The sequence below is a fragment of the Meles meles genome, chromosome 10 (genome assembly GCF_922984935.1).
Source record: "Meles meles chromosome 10, mMelMel3.1 paternal haplotype, whole genome shotgun sequence".
Classification (NCBI taxonomy): Eukaryota; Metazoa; Chordata; class Mammalia; order Carnivora; family Mustelidae; genus Meles; species Meles meles.
Genome location: NC_060075.1, coordinates 15,777,296 through 15,799,802, shown reverse-complemented (window position 1 = coordinate 15,799,802; position 22,507 = coordinate 15,777,296). Strand labels below are relative to the sequence as shown.

Below are 22,507 nucleotides of genomic sequence, written 5' to 3'. Positions count from 1 at the left end.
CAATAAATGTCCTTTATAATTTAAGAGAATTTGAGATCAGCCAGTTACTTGCCAATGAAAGCACCCTGACTGGTAGAAGCCAGCTAGATTTGTTTCTTTTAGGGGTTTCCCTCTTCATAGAGAAGTAAGCATCAGCTCTCAATGGATTATGTTATTTACATGCCTCTGATAAAGTTCAAAGGACAAGCTCTGGCTTTTCACAACAACCTGGAAAAAAACAGGTTGAGAAATACATCTGCTAATCTCTCTTCCCTCCCACTGCTCCTCCCTCTGGCTCTCCTTTCTTAGACTAGTAGGGCCCTAGAAGATCTTTTCAAAGAGACTCCTCTAGAGGCATCCAGAATCACTGCTAAAATTTGAAACCCAGAGTCTCTCCAGGATGTACCTCAGCGCTGTAAATCACCGCATTCCTCTAAGTGATGGAAACAGCATTCCGGTCATCGGTCTTGGGACCTACTCAGAACCTAAACTGGTAAATTTCTCTCTCTCTCTCTGTTTTATTTTAATGTTTTGAAACTCTCCTAGAACATAATCTTTAACTCATTTTGAGTGGATCTCATTGATTTACTTTTTATAATGAAAGTTATCTCCAGGGTACTATTTGGCATTATGAGTACTGAGCCAGAGGCTGAAACTATATCAGTTTATAATTTTAAATTATCTTTAAGCTTAGAAGATGGGACCTTTCTTCTTCCTTTGATGAAATTTAGCTGAATCTGGATTATTAGAATGAACTGAGGCACATGAAGTTTCTGAGTTTACCACTTGTGGGGTTTTTAAAACTTTTATTTGAGAATTTCCAGTTCAGTCTAGCAAATACTTAGCAAAATCCTCCCAGGTATGAAGCACTAGGCTATAGAAGCTTCAAATATGAAGGGAACAGTGTCTGTGCTACCTAGGTATTAGAAATCAAATAGAGGAAGCAGATTCTTTAGTAGCTAATTATAGAATGATCACGATAAGAGTAAATGCTATCCTAGAACTACAAACTATCTCTCTGAAAACACAGACAAGAGAATTGTTAAATATGACCTTCAGGATTGAGTGGGTTTCCATTTAAACACAGTTTCTACTTATAAGAAAAATATCTTTCTGCTTTCCTCATTGCAATTCAAATTTAATGCTGATTACCAGAATAAACCATCATATGTGTAGAAATGCTACCAGATTTGTAGCATTAGATCAGATTTGTGTGATCACGTAGGAATGACCTCCGGAAAGCTAACTATGAGTTAGAAGGCAGAGAAAGAGAGCTGAGGCAGGGCGTTTGGGGCAAAGGAGAATTACAGAGGCACAACGATAAATGATATGTCCAGCAAAGGCCAAGCCCGCAGTGGCTGGCACAAGAAATTAGTGGTGGAGACAACGGCAGCTGGCTCTGGAAATGCAGGTTGAGACTAGATCATAAAGGACCTTGACACCATGCCAAGAAGCTGGAACTTCACTCCATATAAAAGGAGGAATTATGTGAAGTTTGGAAACAAAGGAAAAGCATCATGAGATACAGTACTTTTGAAAGATAATTCTGGGGCAGCATAGAGAATGGAAGACAGAAAAAGAAAAATAAGCCTAGAGTAACCAGTTAGTTAACGAACTCTTGTATCACAATCCCACATTCCACTGCAATTGCCCAGTCCCCTTGTTTTTGATAATGCAAAGGAAAACCACTGTTGGAACAATCACAAGGGTCTAAGTCATTGGCCCCTTCCTCTTTTACTTTGCCCATTATCTGTCTATGATCTCATTCACAACCTTGGCTCCGACCACATCCATGCAGAGACACCTATTTCCTATTGTTTTGGTTATATGTCCCCATACAACTGTGGACCAGCTACATCAGAACCACTTGGGGATTTAAAAAAAAAAATACAGATCCTCAGGCTTCACCCCTGTTCTACTGAATCTGTATCTTAAGGGGTAGAGATTGCATTTAACAAGCTCTTTGGATAATTCTGTTGGACAGTCAAGTATGTACTCTGTCTTCCTCAGACACCTCTAACTCAATATGACAAAATTACACTAGCCATCTCTCCTTCCCCTAGCCCCTAAACTACTTCTCCTCCTAGAAAATAACACTATCACTCTGAGCCCCCCAAGCCAGAAGTCTGACCATATTCCTTCATTCTGCCATCTTCTGCATGTTTCTCCTTGTCCACATTATATCCAATGATTGCTCTTCAATTTATCTCAGAAATATGTTTTCAATTCACACCATTCTATCTCCTTTGTCATTGCCTTAGTTTAGGTTCTTAATTTATCAGTAAGTTATTCTCCCAATTTTCTCCCCTCCAATTAATGATCCAAACTCAGGCTGTCAGGATCTTTCTCAAATCCAAATCTGATCATGTCACTTCTGTGCTGAATTATTTCCGTGGCTCTGTCAATTACAGGGTAGAGACCACATTCCTTACCTTGCACACTGAGCTTTCAAGGTTCAGTCAAGACCCATCTGTCCAGCAGAAGCCACCACCACTCCTCCACCTTTCCCTCGGTGTGTAAAACATAACTGCCTGAGTTCCTGGAACAACTCTCCCATCTCCACGCTCTGAACATGCTGCCTTCTACCTGGAACACCCTTTCTCTTGGTTTTAGCCAGCTTCTACTAAACCTTCAAGACTCAGCTCAAGGACACCACTCCTTAGAATCCCATCCCTCCAGCCACCACAACTTGCCCCTCTTGTGTGTTCACATGGACTCTTTTACTTGACTCTACTGTAGATCTTATCACACTGGATTGTAATCCTTGTTTCTCTACAATCTGCTCCACAAGACTGTGAAATCCATTATGAAAGAGAAAATGTTTTGTTCAGTTCTGTATTTCCAAGGTAGTATTTAATAAGTAATGGGTATTCAGCTGATGCTTTCCAATTAATGAGTTTATAAAAGGGCATCTCTATGTTTGTGAGTATGTGAGGCTAGGAAGATGTAAATAGACATGATAGTAATAGCTAACATTTTGGGGACACTTAACATGCACCAGGAACTCCTTTGAGGGCTTCACATTACATGTATTTTCTAATGTAATCCTCAAGACATTATGAATGATATACCATGTAACCCCATTTACAGATGATAAAACTGAAGTATAGAGAGATAAAATTACTCCAAACTTACAGTGCTAGGGAACAAAGTTTGGATTTGAACAAATGTACTTTGGGTCAAGACCCAATATTCTTTTTTTTTTTTTTTTTTTAAAGATTGATTGATTGACTTGACTTGACTTGACAGAGAGCGAATGCACAAGCAAGGGATGTGGCAGGCAGAGGGAGAGGGAGAAGCAGGCTTGCAGAGGAGCAGGAAGCCCCAAGCAGGGCTCTATCCTGGGACCCTGGCATCATGACCTGGGCTGAACACAGACGCTCAACTGACTAAGCCATCCAGATCCAATGTTCTAATCCCTATACTCTATTGCCTGTTAAGAATATATCTAATGTCAATGAAACTGCAAATTTCTATAACTTTCTGTGTATTTCTATTTATGAAAGTACATAGGAATATACATCCTGAAAGTATGTAGACTGTGTGTGTGTGTGTGTGTGTGTGTGTGTGTGTGTATTCTGAAACTCAGTCGGGCTCAAAGTGTTGTGCCTAACAATAAGTACTATTAAGTACTTTCTGGGTATCTAGTAATATTAAATGCTCTAGGTTGGAGACATTCAGAATCATGTGTTATTTCCCCAAGAAAGAGTTATAATTCACTTCAGAAGATAAGACATACACCAGTTAGACAATATGATGTAAGAAGAACACTATGGGACATGAAGATCATGCACACACCAACTACATTTGTGATCAGAAATATTACCAACTGTAAAGTAATCAATGGAGTTAATGGTCTCACAAAATCAGAAACTCTGATATAACAAAAAATATACCACATTTATCTAGGTTTGTTGGGCTGCAGAGGGAGATGAGGGGTGGGAAGAATGGATTATCTCACGTAAAGCAGATTCATGGCTTTCTATTCCAACCTATGCAAGTGGTAACTCCTTTATCATCTTCCCAGGACTGATGAGGCAGAAGCTAGAACTACCCGTTCCTAAGTCAGCCACCTTGAAGTACTCAATTTGATTTAACTTCGGAATCAGTCTTAGTCTTAAAGGCAAAGTCTGATGCCAAAATTTAGTTTTCTCAACTTGGCATGCCTGAGAGTCTTTTCAAACCCTCATTCCACAACAAAGAGTAGAAGGCAAATGCCAGGCTGAGGTAACTCTTTACCTGAAATTCATTTGTGTTTTGTGTTTGGGGTCCTGTCCGTCAGTATCTGTCCTGGGATCCTGTTCACTTTTTACAGAGAAGTTAGAGAACAGGAGAGAGCCGGGGAAAGATCCAGTCACATCTTCAGGGGGAGAAAGGGTGAGAGCAGACATGAAAGGCCAAAGTCAGAAAGGCTAACAATGTCTCCTCTGACCTCTGCCCGGGTCATATTCCACCAGAGCGTGCAGAGACAGGAACTGGAAAAGCAACTAGGAGGAACAGTACCATGAAGCTGTGTGAGGGGCCCCAGCCCAGCTTCTCCTGGCTTTCAAAAAGATTTTTCTTTCTCTTAGTGTGCCCAAATTTCTTATAAAGGTGTTTCATGCCTGTAGACTCAGAGAATTTAAGATGGGACCAGCACTTGGAGTCACCAAGCGCTCTGTGCATTACGCCACCTGGTGATGACTAATGAAAACTAAAAACGTGCAAATTATCTAGATGACTTTTTCCCTTTTGAAAGCTTCCCAGAATATTTTCATCCAGGAATGCAATAGTTTATGACAGCTTCCCAACAGATTTCCCTGCAGCTCCATCTGAGAAGGTCTGACACGTGACAGTTTGGATCTTATTCCTTTTTCCAGTTTTGATAGAAATTAACTCTGTTTCTATGAACATCAGCCCATGGAGTCAATAGCCCAAATTATTCAAAACTTCAAGTAAAACTCAAGAATGTTACCAGATGTGCAAATGACACAAGTCCAGGACCATTGGTAGATATGTTTACAGAGAAAGAGACACATATGACTAAAATATAAGGAAAAGCTGAACTGCTTTAAGAGAGATGAAACTGGTTCAAAGTTCAAGTAGCAATGAGGGAATCAGTTACAAGGTAGATCAAGAAACATCAAGTTAGGAGAAAGGAGTGGCCTACGAAGTGGATTGGGGGTTGTAAATGATCCGGTATTCCTTCCTGGGTGGTCCTCATTGAGATTTCTGTAACTGCAAGCAGTTTTCACCGTCTGGAGAGTGAGCCGAAGGCTTTGTATCTGGGGCAAAGGAGAGGTGAAGTCCAAACCTTTCATGAGTACCAAGGGGGAGCCTTAAACATCAAGTCTATTCTGCCCCTGAGCTGGAAGGGGATGGGAGACACAGGCTTAGGACTGTTCTCAGGATTTTGCCATCCTTTAAATATCCCATGCTTTCTCCTCAATGCCCATCGAGTCCTCCTCCTCTTCTCAACCCAAGGAACCTTGGTTCACTTGTTCTTATACCAAGCATATTTATTATACACTGGGAACCACATGTTAAAGGAAAAAAATAACGCAATGACACTTGTTATAGCTTGAAAAGGAGAACCACTGTGATGGGATTTTGCATGAGGGGGTGCAGAAAGGTTGAGCTTCTACTCTGAATACAGCATGGGCAAGTCGGAATTTACAGCCAAGGTCAGTGGATGGAAAATTACTGAGAGGAAACATCAGGGGTAAGGGGGGATTCTTGTGAGCCAACTAGACATCACCTGGGCTGATAGTGGCAAATGATGAACCTGACTAGACAGGGAGGGGGATCAGATATGGAGGGTGGGGGTTGTTCCTGAACAGACTTATCAGGATTCTTACTGGAGTTGGATGATGCAAAGGCGAAAAATCTTTGTCTTATGATTGTGGTTCTATAGCCTCTACCTAAAGAGACCAGGAACCAGGAAGGAAGTACGATCAAGTGTCCTGGGGAGCTAAGTCTATTTCTCTGTTTTGTCCTGCTTTTTCATTCTAATAGCAGGCATGAGAGCAAGAATAAGCAGAACCAGAGGTCCACTGACCTTTCCAAGGATAGTGACTTTCTCCACTACAGCCGATTATATGCATAAGCAAGGGTCCAGTGTGGTCTGATTTTCTAACAGTTTTCAGGAAATCTTATAAAGTAGTTACTAATTTTTAAGTAATAGCAGCTCATTTAGAGTTTTGTAAAATGCTCTGTGGGCTAATATTCTGAGGGTCAAGAATTCAGTTGGTGTTTATTTTTACTTTTAATATAGTGTATGTTCTGAGTTTTGTGTTTTTTCTTAAAGATTTTTATTTATTCATTTGACAGACAGAGATCACAGGTAGGCAGAGAGGCAGGCAGAGAGAGAGGAAGGGAAGCAGGCTCCCCGCTGAGCAGAGAGCCCAATGCAGGCGATCCCAGGACCCGGGGATCATGACCTGAGCCAAAAGCAGAGGCTTTAACCCACTGAGCCAACCAGGTGCCCCGAGTTTTTTGTTTTGTTTTTTTTTTTTTAATTTTATTTTTTCAGCATGTTCTGAGTTCTTTCCAGTACATGTGATCTCCTCACCCTCACACACCTGCCACAGAAGCCTTGGCTTTAAAAAATCAAACACCAAGAAATGACCTCTGCATTTTGTTTATATATGTATATATTGCCTTCCTTCTATCTATCTATAGATACATATGGAATATGGTGTGTATGTATACATATATATACACACACACACACCATTATTTATACATATATACCATTCCTCTCCAGAGTTATTTAGTGCTGTACACCAAGCTGCAAAAAAATGGTATGGGGTGGGGGTGCCATTGGGCGTAAAAAAAAAAAAAAATACCAGGGTGTAAAACAGGTTTATTTTTCAAAAATATTAACCTGCCCAAGTTACAGTGAATTAAAATGAGAAGAGACAGAACACATAGAGATGAGGTGAGAAGACCTCCATAATAAATCAGGCAAAAAAGAACAAAGACTTGAACACGGTTGGTAGCTGTGAGGAAACGAATTTGGCTGGAGTCTTGGAAGGAAGTAACTTGGCTGAAGGCCACACACCCCTGGGAGAAGCTCTCCAAAGCTGGCGACCACTCGGATCTAGGCTAAGGAGAGCAGATGGGAGACCCAAGGCCAAAAATGAGGTTTTAGACCAAAGTTCTTCAAATCTAAGGCTTTGAAACTTACTGAGTCACTTACCTCTTATTTTTGATCTACCTCCTTTTCTTTTTTTAACAGTTAACATTTTGAAAGACAATGGACTTAAGGAGGGACAAATACTTAGATAGCTAATATTTCTTTGCTATAAGATCCAAAATTAGAGTATACCAAACCCCAGAAACTCTGGGTGTGTCTTTCTCAACCTGAAAGCCTTCCTCCCTCATGACAGGATTGCTCTTCTAATTTTTATGGTGTTGATTTTCTTGCTTTTTTTCTAACAGTTATACAACCTATAACATTTCTATACAATTTTTGAACTTTATATGAATAGAAACACTGGATGTACTTTTTTTCTGCTTCTTTTTCTAAATATAATATAAAATTCACCCACGTTATTAATCATGGTCTTTGGGCACCTGGGTGGCTCAGTTGGTTAAGCCACTGCCTTCGGTTCAGGTCATGATCCCAGAATTCTGGGATAGAGTCCCACTTCGGGCTCCCAGCTCTGTGGGGAGTCTGCTTCTCTCTCTGACCTTCTCCTCTCTCATGCTCTCTTTCACTCTCTCTTTCCCAAATAAATAAATACAATCTTTTAAAAATCATGGTCTTTGACCATTTTATTACTCTGTAATTCTTAATTATAAAAATATGTCGGATCCATTTTACTGTTGATGGGCATTTGACTTGCTACCAGTTTAGGGCTTTGCAAACTGTAGTGCTACAGATTCCTACACAGGTCTTATTGTACACATGCATGAGTTTCACTAAGATGTACACCTAGGAGTGGGACTGCTATCCCATCAAGTACCGTATCTTCAATTTTAGGAGATGATGTCAATATAAATAATTTCCAGGTATTCATATAACTTACACTCCTTCCAACAATGTATGAGAGTACCCCTGCTCCACATTCTCACCGACATTTGATATCATTTTGATTTATGCAGTTCTAGCAAGCGTGGAATGATCTCTTATTCTGGTTTAATTTTCATCTCCTTTACTCTAATGAAACTGACCAGTTTTTCATATTTTTATTAAACATTTTGGTATCTTTTGCGAAGTGTGCCTTCTGTGCATTTTTCTTTATTGGACTTCTCTTTTCTTACTGATTGTGGATTTGTAAAAGATCTGGTATCAGTCCTTTGTCAGTTATACCTACGTGAAAATACCTCTTCCTATTTGTGTTTTTACACTTTTAATGATGTGTTGACAAAGGAGTTTCTTGACTTTAATGTGGTCACGTTTATCACTCTTAATGTATCATTAACACTCTCTGTAGCTTAAGAAATCCTTCTTTACCCTGGTGTCTTGGGTTGGCTACTCTGGAGAACAGCCTCTAAGAAGGAGACTTGCGTGCAGGAGGCTTAGTGGGGAGTAGTCTCGGGAACCAGACCTGGAGGGGAGTAAGAAAAAGTAAGTCTGTTTGGTGTAAAGAATTGCACTGTGATCCACTTGCTCATTAGTCCCACAGGGAGCTCTGGAATGGTGCTATAGAGTTGTGCTAAGTTGAGGTGAGAGAGCCTGGCTGTTGTGCCCAATATCATTCATAGAGGGGATCAGAGGTGAGTAACCAGCAGCCAACCCAGCTGAGCAACCAGCTGAGCAACCAGCTGAGCAAATGAATGCCTCTATCCCGTGGTACACCGCGACAGCCACTACATTTTTTTCTGTTTTAAGATTTTATTTATTTGAGAGAGAGACAGTGAGAGCATGAGAGGGGAGAAAGTCAGAGGGAGAAGCAAACTCTCCAAGGAGCAGGGAGCCCGATGCGGGACTCGATCCCAGGACTCTGGGATCATGACCTGAGCTGAAGGCAGTCGCTTAACCAACTGAGCCACCCAGGTGCCCCAGCCACTACATTTTACCCCTGGTGCCAACTGAACCTACTGGCTTTGTATGCTGAGTTCACCCCTGGGAAAAGCTCTTCCAGAATTTTGTTTGGTCTGTCTCCTGGAAAAGTTTTTAAAGAGGTAGGTTAGCAGGATGAAGTAGCTCCTGTGACTAAACTGCCTTCAATTTGCAACTTATCTCCCTCCTGGACTACCCCCATTCTAGATTTCTCTCCTCCTTAACCAACATCTCTTCTGATCTAGGTGGCTTATGAAATATCACAACCTAGATCCTCATCTCTCAAGTTGTCCGAGTCCCTGGTCCACTTCTCCTTCTCACATCATGGCTGCTGCTCTTATCCATTAACTTTCAAAAGTGGGAAGGGGTATATCATTGGATGGCCTAAGTGCCCAGTGTTTTCCTCCCTGGCTTATCATGTAACAGTAAAGGAGGCGTATCTCTTCCTGGGATATAGTTACTTACCCCTGCCTGCCAGTATGGCAACACCTTTCCACAAATACTGAACTCCTGAAATAAGGAGCCTGGGTTCCCCCTGGGAACTAAGACTAGGAACTAGGATCTGCAGAGCCTTAAATTCACGGGTGAGAAGTATTCATTTTCTAAGTGAGTCAAAGGAAGTCATGCTAGGCTGAACCACTTCTACTGTGTTTTCAGACTTGTGTATACGTACTGGGGACACAACACCATCTAATGGATGTTGACTAGGGTATGCGTTACAGCCTGGAAGATGGCAGCGCATCCTTATAGGACTCTGCCCTTTCTTAAGTGGAGGAAGGGTGCTGTTGACCATTTTAGGAAACAGAATTCTTTATTTCACTGATATCATCCTTAATCTTGGGTCAAAATTTTGCATTTAAGATTCTACTATCATATCATTTATTGAAGTCTCCGAATATGGTATTCTATTTGATCTTTCTGAGTTTTCCTTAAAGTGAATTTTCTTAAAGAATCTATCAGAATGCACATACAGTTCTCTTATGCTACAGAATTATAAAGAAGCATTTTTCTCACATCCATATTTCCAACTACTTCCTCCATATTGATTAGAATTAAGTCCAAAATAGTAATTCACCTCATTGCTGCTTCTGCCATCTGAAGGAAAATATTTTTAGCAAGCAAAGACTGTACTAGATATTCAGCTTTTAGAAAAGGCTCTTTCATGGTAGCCGAATAATAGAAGACTCTCACTACTATAACTTGCTTCTGTGCCATGTCTTTATGAAATAAAGCATCGTTCATACGTTACTTCAGGCTAATGGTTAATACCATGCTCCTAACTTAATCTTTGTCTTTCTCATCTTCTTTATCCTAAATGTTCTCCCCCTATGCCTCTTGTCTTGGGCTGATCTTTGAAAGCATATATTTTAATATGCATAGTTTTGGGGTTTTCCCCTTATATTAAATCTATTCATGTTCTATACTTACATTTACCAATTCCAGCCACAAAAATTTCAGTGCTATTTCTGAGACTGTATTTACCATTCCACGTGAAGTTTTATTCTTTTCATTAATACTATGTATATACTGATAATGGAAGTATATTTTTATCTTTTCCCTTAAATTTCTGGATTCTACCCCAAGCCTCCTCTTCCAGTATACTTTTGTTGTCACACTCGCTGTCGTCCTTAACATCTCATTTTACAGGGTGTTTTGCAGAGCTTTTTGGCCTCAATTTCTATTCAAGCTCTATTAATCATGCTGTCAATTAAAAAAAACTGAAGAGGTATTTCTGACATCCCTGGAATGTGTTTCTCTTTTCCTGGCTATTTGATATTTGTGACTATGAATCTTATTTTCTAATACCATCTGTGTAGCCAATTTGTTCATTTTTCATATGCTCTTATTTTCCTAATAGTGATGACTTTCAACTGAAGTACGAAAAGAAAATATAATTTATGCTTCCAGTGCTTTTTATTTCCAGCCCAGGACTATAAAGTCACTAGAAATGTAAGATATTTCTTGCCTCACTCAACCTCAATAAACCGACTCCTGTGGGCCAGAATTCACAGGTCTGTTGAGATTTGCCAAGCATTTGGTTAGAACACTGAAGATACAGAAGCAAGCACAAGTATTCTCAACATTTGTGAACAAGATCAGAATGATCACCATCTGAATAAGAGATCAATTAAAATCTACAAATAAGATTAACCCTCTCTTCCCTCACACAACCTAAAAGATGATTTAAACATTTTATTCGGCAAGACTAGATGCTTGTCTTGATGGAAATATCCACCAAGGCTTCCATTTTTCCTTAAGAAAAAAATTAAACTTTTTAAAAATTTAATTAAAACGAGACACACTCATGTTTATTTAAAATGTCATCATAACTAAAGAACAGTGATTTATATGCAATCTGAAACATGGATAACTTACATTTCCAGTGTCAAGAGTTTGTCAGGTTTTTTGGTTCTATCAATATCCGGGAGAGAGTATATTCTTATGTTTCATGCAGGTTAATAAAATGAACAAACATTTGGCAACCAAATTTAATAAAAATATATCTTGAAAATCTAACATGCCCCCCAACACTCTTCTTTCTCAGTTAATTGAGGAATACTTGATATACAATAAACTGTACTTTTTTAAAGTATTCAATTTGATGAGCTTGACTCATATGTACACCCATGAAGCCATCACTATAATCAAGATGGTGAACATATCCATCACTGCAAAAGTTTCCTTGTGTTCTTTTATAATCCTTCCCTGCCACCCATGCCTGTACCCCCTGCCCCCCACCCCAGGTAATCATTGATCTGCATCTGCACTATACATTAGTTTCCATTTTCTGGCATTTTATATAAATGGAATCATAATGTTTTTATTTTTCATCTGGCTTCTTTCACTTAGTATAATTTTCCTTATGTTCACCCATGTGGCTATAGCAGTACTTCATTGCTTTTTACTACTGAATGAGATTCCATCCGGTGGATGTATCTCTGTTTATCCAAAACTTTGATTTATAATGGAGCCTTCTTCAATGAACTTGTGCCTTCCTATAACATAGATGTCATGAAATCTCTTGTCAGTGGTAAAACTGATCAAGTTACATTTCTGAGGCCACAAAGCTAGGGCAGACTTGGTATGGAAGGGGTCCTCCACTGAAGGTGGGAAGGAAACTCCCTGTGAGGTCGGTGTCCTCAACCTCCAGACACCGTCTTCCAATCACAACATGTAATTGGGAATTTGTCTTTTGTTGTAAAGCAATGTCTATGTGCACAGCATCCTGATAAAGAATGATTAAAGGAAAGGTCCTTTTCTCTTCTTCCCCACCTTGCCTTTTCAGACCCCTAAGGGGACCTGTGCGAAGTCAGTGAAGATTGCCATCGACGTAGGGTACCGGCACATTGATGGGGCCTACATCTACCAGAATGAGCACGAAGTGGGGGAGGCCATCAGGGAGAAGATAAAAGAAGGAAAGGTGCGGAGAGAGGATATTTTCTACTGTGGAAAGGTAAGATCTTCCCTTCACCCTCCAATTCCTTATATTAATAAAGAGTCTTGTATCACTTTTCTCTGTTAAAGAATGTTGGGTTTACCAAGAATAGTGAGTTCTCAACTCCCCAATTCCTCATTTGTGCCTAGAATTCAGGGACTGATTAATTAGCTTGTTGAAGGTTAGGGCAAAACTCCTTCTTCATATATGGGCATTGATTTAAGACAATATGGGAAGAGCCAGATCTACAAAGCAGAAGAACTGGGGAGTAGAGGCAGTGGGGATGGTGGTGGTGGTTCATATTACATAAGCATTTGCCAAAGCTTTCTTTAAAAGGGCAGTCTTCTTCTTCTTCTTCTTTTTTTTTTTTCTGTGCCTATTTGTCATAGATCACTGAGGTTTTTTTCTGGGTTTTTTTGCTTTTTTATTGAGCTACAATTCACATATCATTAAGTTCACCAGTTTAATCAGTGGCTTTTCATGTACTCACAAAGTTGCATAACCATCACTACTACCTAATTCCAGAATGTTTTCATCATTCCAAAAAAGAGCCCCATACCCACCAGTAGTCACTCCCCATTTTTCCTTCTCCCCCTCCAGTCACTGGCAACCACTGATCTGCTTTCCGTCTTTATAGTTTTCCTATTTTGGACAACCCATACAAATCAAACATATGATACGTGGCCTTTCGCCTCTAGCTTCTTTCACTTAGTGTAACATTTCCTCGGTTCATTCATGTTATAGCATGTATGAGAATTTCATTTCTTTTTTTATGGTCAAATAATACTCTATTGTGTGGATATATGACATTTCATTTATATCATTACTTTTGAGCATTTGAAATTTCCAGTGGTAGAAATCACTATCCACTGAAGAGCAATCAGAAAGATAAAGCATCAAAATAAAGCCCGTGGAAATACAGGTTGCATATTTCCAGGCAGCTTTGCAGAAATTAAGCTGTACAACTTTGGAGAACATGTAATACAACTCTCCTGAGTGTTCTAAAAGAGAACAAGATACCACTTCTGACTTCATCCATTCCCCAGACACCCCCTCCTCCTAGCTCCCTACTCAGGCTCCTTGCCAAGCTCCCTAGGAGTGGTGCCCCAAGTCTCCAGCCACTTACAGATTATCATTCCACGGGGCCACATATAGCCACTGTCCCAAAATATCAGCCTGAAGCTTTTTACTTTACCATAGCTTTACAATTTTGATTCCTTAAGATTTTATTATTACAGTCTCTCCTTAGAGTAAATACCAAAGATTAACCTGGTACTCCCAAATGTTTCTGATGAAAAATTTCTTGAACTCAGATCCTGAGAACTTAGACCAAAGCAGCCTGCCCAAAGTGAGGAATATTTTTGAAGATTTATGTCTTACTCAAAAATTTTTTCAGACTTTTACATCCCCCCGACGATATATTCTTATTTGTTTTATTTTGTTTCAGTGTAAAAATTAGGTTTTTTAAGTTACCACTGAGAAAAATAAACCAAAAAACTTTTCTTATCTCCCCTGGTAAACAGTTAATGTTGTTGCAATATCTGTCATATTGGAAAAATTGAACAAAATTATGTCATCTATTTCATAAATTTCATAAAGTTGCTATGAGTTAACATTTACAAAGCACTTAAACATAGTACCCGGCACAGAGCTAGGACTATATATGTGTTTGTTGAATAAAAATAACATGTATAAGAAAGAGTTTTCAGCTCGATGGGATGGCAGCAATTACACACCAAATGGGCCCACAGTAATGACAAAAACACATTTTTTCACTACTTCTTCTACATTGTTTTTGCTTCTTTATGCATTTAAGGCAAGAAAAAAATTATTGTCTAACATAGAGAAAAATCAAATTTTACCAATTTTGCTTGCCCTTACTTGTGACAAAAAGGGTACAGAAATTTAATTTTTTTCCACAAAAAACACTTTGAACAAATTTGATGCTCCAAGAAAATGTATAAACTTGTCCCAAGGTTCTGAGGATCCCTCAGTGCCTTATGCTTTATAGACCCTGACGGGATACACCCTCCAGTTTGACAATCTAAGCCTTAATCTTTCATTATCTAGTATTTTAGAGACTGAGTAATTTCCTTTTCTTTCTTTCTTCCTTTCTTTCTTTCTTTCTTTCCTTCTTTTGTTAAGCTAAGTTTCTTTTATTTTTTTCCAGCTTCATTGAGGTGTAATTGATATATAACATTTTGTAAACTTAAGAGGTATACCATGTTGATCTGATACACTTCTGTATTTTGCAAAATGATTACCACCATTGTGTTAGCTAACACCCCCATCATATCACATAATTACCATTTCCTTTTTGAGGTGAGGACACTTAAGATCTATTCTCTTAGCACCTTTCATATATATAATATAGAAGTGTTAACTATAATCACTATGCTTTATATTATATTTTATATTTATATATCTCATATATAAATTAGAAAGTGTTTAATATAATTAATTGAATTATATAAAATACATATTATATAAAATAAATATATTTATTATATAAAATTAAATTAGTAATATTTAGTTGGTTAGTTAGTTATATTGGATCCCTAAAATTTGTTTGTCTTGCCATTGAAAGTTTGTATGGTTTGATCAACACCTCCCCATTTTCATCTGTGGATAGCTGTCAAATTATTGACCTTTATCGGAGAGGCCCAGGCTGGGTCCTCCACACCACGATTTTGGTGATATTATTAGTTTATCCAGAGAGCCAGTAATTTCATAGTATGAACTGGCAGAATTTCCTTGGGGTCTGAGTAGGACCAAATGAGAACAAAAGAGCAGAAAAAGGATATCTAAACATTTGCAATAACTTAAAGTTTCACCAGCTTCTTCACCACCTATCCCAAGGTGAAGGATCCGGTAAAGTCACTCACACAACCATATTTCTTGTTCCACTAAAGCACATCTTTTATCAGAGTGTCATGACAATAAAGCGCTAAGCCCAACCCTCTAGTGAGATCCATATTCCCTAGCTACACAATGAGGAAAAGCTGAAGTGCTGAAGGTCAATTCAGAAGTTAGCAGAGAGCGGGGCAAGACTTTGTCCCTGAACGAGGTACTCTGTGCTTCAGGTGGATCTTCAAGTCTCTGGTACTGTGTTTGGATAAAGTATATTCCAGGTGTCAAGACTTGTATGAATTCACCCTATATCCAGATGACACTGCAGCATAAAGATATTTTTATAAAATGAAATGCATAAATAATGTATAGGAGTGCTTCGTTAAGAATAAAGGGCTGCGTGGTTGTTTAAAAAAAAGTGTAGATGTTAGTTAGATGTTAGTTGACTATCATCTTTTTATTCTTTCAGCTGTGGGCTACAAGGCATGACCCAGAGATGGTCCGCCCAACTCTGGAGAAGACACTTAATGTCCTCCAGCTAGATTATGTGGATCTTTACATCATTGAAATACCCATGGCTTTCAAGGTAAGTGCAGATGCCTAAAGGTTAGGTCTCTGCTCCTTGGCAACCATTAGCCAGCAGCTGTGCCTGTGATGCTATGAAGCCAGTTTATTACTTATCACCATAGAGTGTTAGGGGGTTCTGTTACTATAAATCAGATAGTACTGACCAACCCCAACAAATGCCTACAAAGATTATGTGTAACAGACTCAGTCCTGGAACCCTAGTTTCTTGATTCATAATCCAATGCACTTGCTAATATATCTGCCCTTTACAACTGTAAGTTTAAACCCTCTCTGTCAAACCAACTTCTAGTCTTCTGACTGCCCTCTATATTTTAGCTAGCTAGCATTCAGACACACCCTTCTTCTTGTTCACACAGTCATGAAAATGTCCCTGCAGAACATAATGCAAGATAATATATACAACTGAAAACTTGCTCACCTCCCACTTCCTCCAAAAGGACATAGCTCAAAGAATAGTCAGGTTTTGGGAGCCAGATCCAAGGACAGATTATATATGTGATATCTATTCTTCTAGTTCACATTCACTCCTTTTTTGAACTTTCTCAATCCATGGGCTTGTTAATTTAACCACCCACAACACACCTGTATATGCCCTGCTAAAGAGCTGTTACTGCCTTAAAATTTCATTGAGGGCAGGAGACATTGAAAAACAAAGTTGGCCACTTGTCCACAGGGTAAATCAGATCCTGCTGCTAGTCAGGAAGAACAAAGACTCTGCCAGTACAGTGGTCAGAATTCCTTTTTGTAGCCAACCTGGCTGCCCCTGTTTTGTTCTCTGGAAACACTTTCCTTCTTGGCTGTCTTCTGTTGTCACATCCAACATGGACTTCAGGAAACATTGCCCTTTTGCATCCTACTTCATGTACATATAGGTTTGGGGACTTCATGATGACCTTGGTAATCATAGGCTTTCATAGTTAAGTTCAGATCTCATGAACAAAGAAATATCCCTTAAAATGTAATATGCTTTCAGTAAATTCACCTTCAGTCAGGTCCATGAATGAGTAATTAAAACTAGAAATCTAATAGGGTCACATTTCCTATATCTAACTTGTGGCATATGGTTTCTGTCTCTTAGTCAAGAATTTCTTTATTCTACTCATCTGCCCCATCTTCAGCTTACCGACCTCCATCTGACCTGAAATAATATAAAACAGGCACAGCTAATGTGTTCCTTGCACCCAGTCTGTGTCTCATTGGATGGTGCACCTTTGTCCAGTAGGACATCTGTGGCCAGAGATCTTGTCTTCAGACACAATCAGAATTCTCCCAAAGTCCATTACTTTCCTCTAGGATTCTTACCTTCCTGCTTTGGCTGTCACTAACTTCTCTATCTCCTGAAGGCTCAGATCTGAACCTCTGTCATCTTGGATGACATCCAGAAGTACAGAGTATGCCTTTTAGAAAAATAACATCTTACCTCTCATTTTACAAGCCCAGTAGCAACAAACACATCTTTCTTCAAGACCTACCTGAAGACTGCAAAAATGACCAACAAATTCTAACACCCAGTGGTTTTCTACTAAGCCCCCTAAAGCTCCAGTCTTAGTAGGCCCATTTGTCTGCATCTCAGGACAGAACAGAGCAACAATTTAACAGATTCTATGCTATTACAGAGCAGGGATTACCAGCAGCTGGAGATGGGATACTTCTCATGGTCCACAAGCCCATGTTGACCTAACCAATTTCCCATTTTTGGCCCACGACTTGCTATAGCCCAGCATCTTTGTATTAGTTAGAACTTGTTATAAATGGCAGAAATCCAATTCAAATTGGTGTTAGCTAAAAAAGGAGCTAAGAATTCCAAGGGGTATCTAATTCAGGCACAGCTGGATCCAGAAGTTTCAAACTATGTATCTAGCCTTTCATCTCTGTTTTGGTTGGCTTCATTCTCAAAAATCCTTCGCTATATGATGGCAAAATGGCCATTGACACACCAAACCTACATTGTCAGCACAATGTGAGAATTCAAAGAAAGAGAGACCACACAGTAAACCTCATGGAGAAATGCTGGCTAGCCTTCATTTGGTTGTGTACCTATTACTGACTAATCTTTGCTAAGGGCCAAATGAGTGACTGACTGACATCTATGACCAAGAATAAGAGCAGGGTCAGTCCACCCAAACAACATGGAAAGAGCTCCTCCAGAGGGGACAGAGTAGGTATGATAGAAAACAAAATAACAGATATCTACTGTAGTTAATTAGAGGCCACTTAACATAGTGGTAAGGAGCATGGGCTCCAGAGGCAGGCTGCCTAGTTTGAATCCCACCTGTGTCATATACAAGCCAGATGACTTGGTCAGGTTATTACCTGATCACTTTCCACATCACCTAAACACCAGGCAGTGGAAAAAGTCTGTATGGGCTTTGGAGTCACACAGAAGGGGGAATGAATTTCAGCTTTATTATTTACTAGCAACAGTCACTTTGATCTTTCTTTCCTTTTTTTTTTTTTTTTGTTCTTTCTGAACTTCAATTTCTTTATCAGTAAAATGGAGACAATAGCAACTACCTTGACAAGTGTGAGGAGTCATTCAATTATATATGTGACATTGCTGGCACAATGTCTAACATTTTATAGATAATAAATGAAAGATGATATTCTGAAATGTTCACATAGAAGGGAACGTTATTAATAAGATATCCCAATAACCAAATTTCACAGAAGAGAAAGTTGAGGCCCCAAACAAGGAAGTAACTCACTCAAATTTAAAGTTCATTAGAATGGGACCAGATGGTGGGTTCCCTGATGCCAACCCCATACTTGTTCTCCTACATGACACTGCCTTCTGCCTTGTCTTCCCAAACCTAGCAATCCCAATACTCTGTGGACTATAGTGATTTTTTTAAATTTCAGGTTCTTGGGAGTTGTAACTTTAGCCCTCATCCTCACACAGCTAACTTCGCTCATGTTCAAATGGTAGATTTCTAAGCTAAGTCTTTAAGATTTGGAAAGAGCCTATATCTAAAAGTGAGAAAATGAAATTTACTTCTCTGTGGTTGACCATTGATTTGTAAAATCTTTTCGGGAAAGGTAAACAGAGAATTTCCACTCCTATTCTTAGATGGGATCAAGGCTCAAGGATACAGAGAGACAGTAAAACTTTTAACAGTAAGAAATTACACAGTATAATGACATTACTTCTCACATGAACCTGTAATTCCTATAATGGAGAAATCAATCTTTGTAGCCAAAATACCACATGTTTTTTGAATCTCATCATATTTTTAACAAGAAACCTTTCTTGCTAAAATATTTTTGCACTTTAATATTTTTTAAATGTCAAGTTAACAAGCAGATACAATTTTAGAACAACAAAATAAAAAAAATCACAATAAGACATTTTTAAGGATTTTTTTAAAGATTTATTTGAGAGAGAGAGCATGAGTTGTGGAGGAGAAGCAGAGAGAAGAGGAGAGAGAATCTTAAGTAGACTCCATGTGGAGCTGGACTAGGGGCTTAATCCCAGGACTCTGTGATCATGACCCAAGCTGAAACCAAGAGTCTGACATTTGACCAACTCAGCCACACAGGTACCCCATGATAAGACATTTTTAAAAGAAAGAAGTTACCGCTGAGCTGGAATGAGAGTCAATAGCATGGGTTTTTAGAGGGTTGGATTTTTCTTCTAGCAATATCTTGCAGTAAGGAGCAGGCATAGAGGACAAAGACAATGGGTTTATCAGCATGATTGGATTGGTAAAGTAGACACAGATGAAGGGAGGCATCATAGAAATATTTAACATGCGTGCAGTCTTCATAAGGACTTAATTAAAATCTGGAGAAGTAAAACTTATTTAACAGAGTTCATAACAGAGGCATAAAGAAAGCCATTTCAGAACAGAAATAAAACTAGGAAATGCAAAAAGCAAGAAATATGGAGAAAGACTGGAATGAAAAATGTGGGTCATAAGTGTTGAGAAGTTCAAAGAGTTTAGAACTCAGAGATAGAAAGGGTAAATTAACATGAATGATTATGGGGCAGAGAGGAGAAATGAGCTCTTTTCCTGTTCTCAGTGAGACAGAGGAACTGAGAAATTATTTTCACTAAAGAGTATAATGGAGAAAATGTTATCACCGGGGGGAAGTTTCATTCAGGTGAGATGACAGAAGGAAATTTTTTTTTTTTAATTTTAAGAGTACAATTGATTTTGTCCAGTTGCTTGGTTTTCAACAAAAATTTCTATTATCAAGGTCTACAGACTTCCATCCTGCCATCCAAATCTAAAAGACACTTTGTCCCCCATATTATCTGATCTCTTTCAATACAGGTGACTACTACCTTTTTCTTTAAACATTTTCAGTTCATGGTTCTATGATATCACCATCTCAGAATGCTTTGACAGATTCTTCCCTGTCAACCTCCAAATGTCATTATGCCAGTACTCTATTCTCAATACTATCTTACTGGGCCACACCTTCTCTAAAGGTGATCAGTCAAATGGATTGAATACCACTTTATATGCTGAGGACTTCCAAATTTGTCTACAGTCAAGACTTCTCTCTCAGCCTCTCTCAGATTTCTCTGTTGAATTGCCTCCTCAAATACCCAGTGAATATAATGTCTAATTGCCATTTCAGTCTCAAAATATCCAAAACAAAACTCTTGATGGCTAGCTTAAACTCAGGGAATGATCACCACCAGCCAACCAAGGAACCTAGAAATCATCTTTTATTTCTCTCTATCCTGTTTCCAAGCCCATAAGAGAAGGGTCCCTCTTTTAGATAAGTGAAAAAGGAAAAATCTGAAAATCTATGGTCAGTCTTAGTTGGAAAAGGATTACCCAAAAACTAGGATATATATTAGTTATACTGAGATACTTTGTGAAGTAGAAAACAGATGCTAAACTCCTGGAGGACCCAGAAAGGAAAAGAAGAGAATCATTGGGCAGATTAGTCAGAACTAAGAAGTAATGGGCTGAGTTCTCCCTTATATGTAGGGAGCATTCCACTCATTAGCTATACTTTTCTTAGCTGAAGAACTTCCTCTCACCCTTCATGATGATCTTTGGTTTCTTATCAGAGTAAGAAATTTGCTGTTCTCAAATTTGGCAAGGGTTAGTGTTAGGTCAAAATACTGAGCATAAAAGTCTTAATTCTCAACTTCTACTCCTTGTTTATGAGTAATTTTGTTATTAACTGTTCGAGTGACTGGTGGTGAGTGTGACAAAGAATTGCACGAAGAGTAGAGCATTAAACAGGACAGAGTTTATTCACTCTCCAAGGGAGGAAAGGGGCCAGACATCCAGAGAAATGTTAGCCCCCAAGTTTCTGTCAGGCTGGGCCTTTTAAGGGACTTCAAAGGATCTGAGCGGGTTATAGCCGTACCCATTGCCAGGAGTGGGGGTTGGGGGGGTTGGTGGTAAGGGGAAGGGGTGGACCCGGCCAGGTAGAGCAGGAGGCAACAGGTTTTTCAAGGGTCTCTGTCCAAGGCTCATCTGGGATGTGGGCTCTGATCAGGCTAGAGAATATATTTTGTAGTTGGGGTCCACTTTCCAAAAATGTAGGGCACCATGATCTAGAAAAACAGGGCAAAGTACTGACACCTGCGAATTTTGTCTGTAAGTGTGGCTGGGGTCATTGTGGGAGTGGGGGAATTGAACGGATTCCTTTCATTACTGTTGGGTCCCCCCAAAATTGGGTACCCCAATAATGGGTCCATGATTAAAGGAGCGAGACTGATAAAAAGCAAAAGTCAAGCAAAGCTTTACTTCATGCCAAGCATCAGGAATCAGACCGACTGTCTAACAGACCGGTCGGGGCCGCCCCTTACAGAGGATGACCCCTCCCTGCTTTCCAGACTAACTTTAATAGAGCAAAGGCCATGTGGTTGGGCCTGGCCACACACAGGTGGCTAATTACAATTCACCCCACAGTAGCCATGGAAACTAGCCCATCACCTTGGTAGCTAGGAGACAGTATGTGCCCCCACTGATTGAATGTCTCCACCTGGCGTTACCGCACCCTTGTACTTGGACTTTGTTACATGGGACTGGTTTCCAGGACTTGCCTCTAAGCAAGGTGGGGGGGGGCGGCCAAAGTCAATTCAAGTTTTACAACAAACCCGGGTGGGGCCGCTCTTGCTGAATAGGCCCTTACATAACAGAGAACGTCATCGTTTAAGAACAATAATAATCTGTCAATACATAAAGGAAAATGAATGCCTGGGTGAGATAATGAGACTAATGTGTCATATTTATTATATATAAATATAAAAATAATTAAAATTGAACTGCCTTCTCAGGGCCAGGCTATATGGTATTATGACAACTCAAATTCCATAATTTTAATTCCCAGATATAAATAAAATAAATTATATTCATTCTTTTTGTAGCCTGGAGATGAACCCTATCCTAAAGATGAGAATGGCAAATGGTTATATCACAAGTCAAATCTGTGTGCCACTTGGGAGGTAAGTTTAAATGGGTCTCTTTTCTTGATGACTATATTTTTAAACTGTGATCTGACTATTCCTGTTCAATAAAGGGAAAGATGCAGCCTTTACTTCTAATGGAAAGTAATAGTCAGAACAGGTATTTTTAACCATAAGCAAAGATGTGTAAAATTCCCACTTCTTTGCACTGAAAAATTCTTGATTTTGTTTTGATGGAAAAGAAAAATGCCAAAGAAGAGAGAAGTGAAGAAAGAAAAAGATAGTAGTG

At 39.2% G+C, this 22,507-nt stretch overlaps 1 protein-coding gene across 1 annotated transcript in view; it reads left to right on the top strand.

Annotated features, from left to right (window-relative positions):
• The first annotated feature begins 283 nt into the window (after positions 1-283).
• AKR1D1 (aldo-keto reductase family 1 member D1) overlaps positions 284-22,507 on the top strand; it is a 43,625-nt gene continuing 21,401 nt past the window's right edge. The window contains exons 1-4 of the mRNA XM_046020021.1: positions 284-472; positions 12,255-12,422; positions 15,724-15,840; positions 22,180-22,257. Coding sequence (XP_045875977.1) covers positions 380-472; positions 12,255-12,422; positions 15,724-15,840; positions 22,180-22,257 — 456 coding nt within the window. The 5' untranslated portion in view covers positions 284-379. The remainder of the gene's footprint in view (positions 473-12,254; positions 12,423-15,723; positions 15,841-22,179; positions 22,258-22,507) is intronic.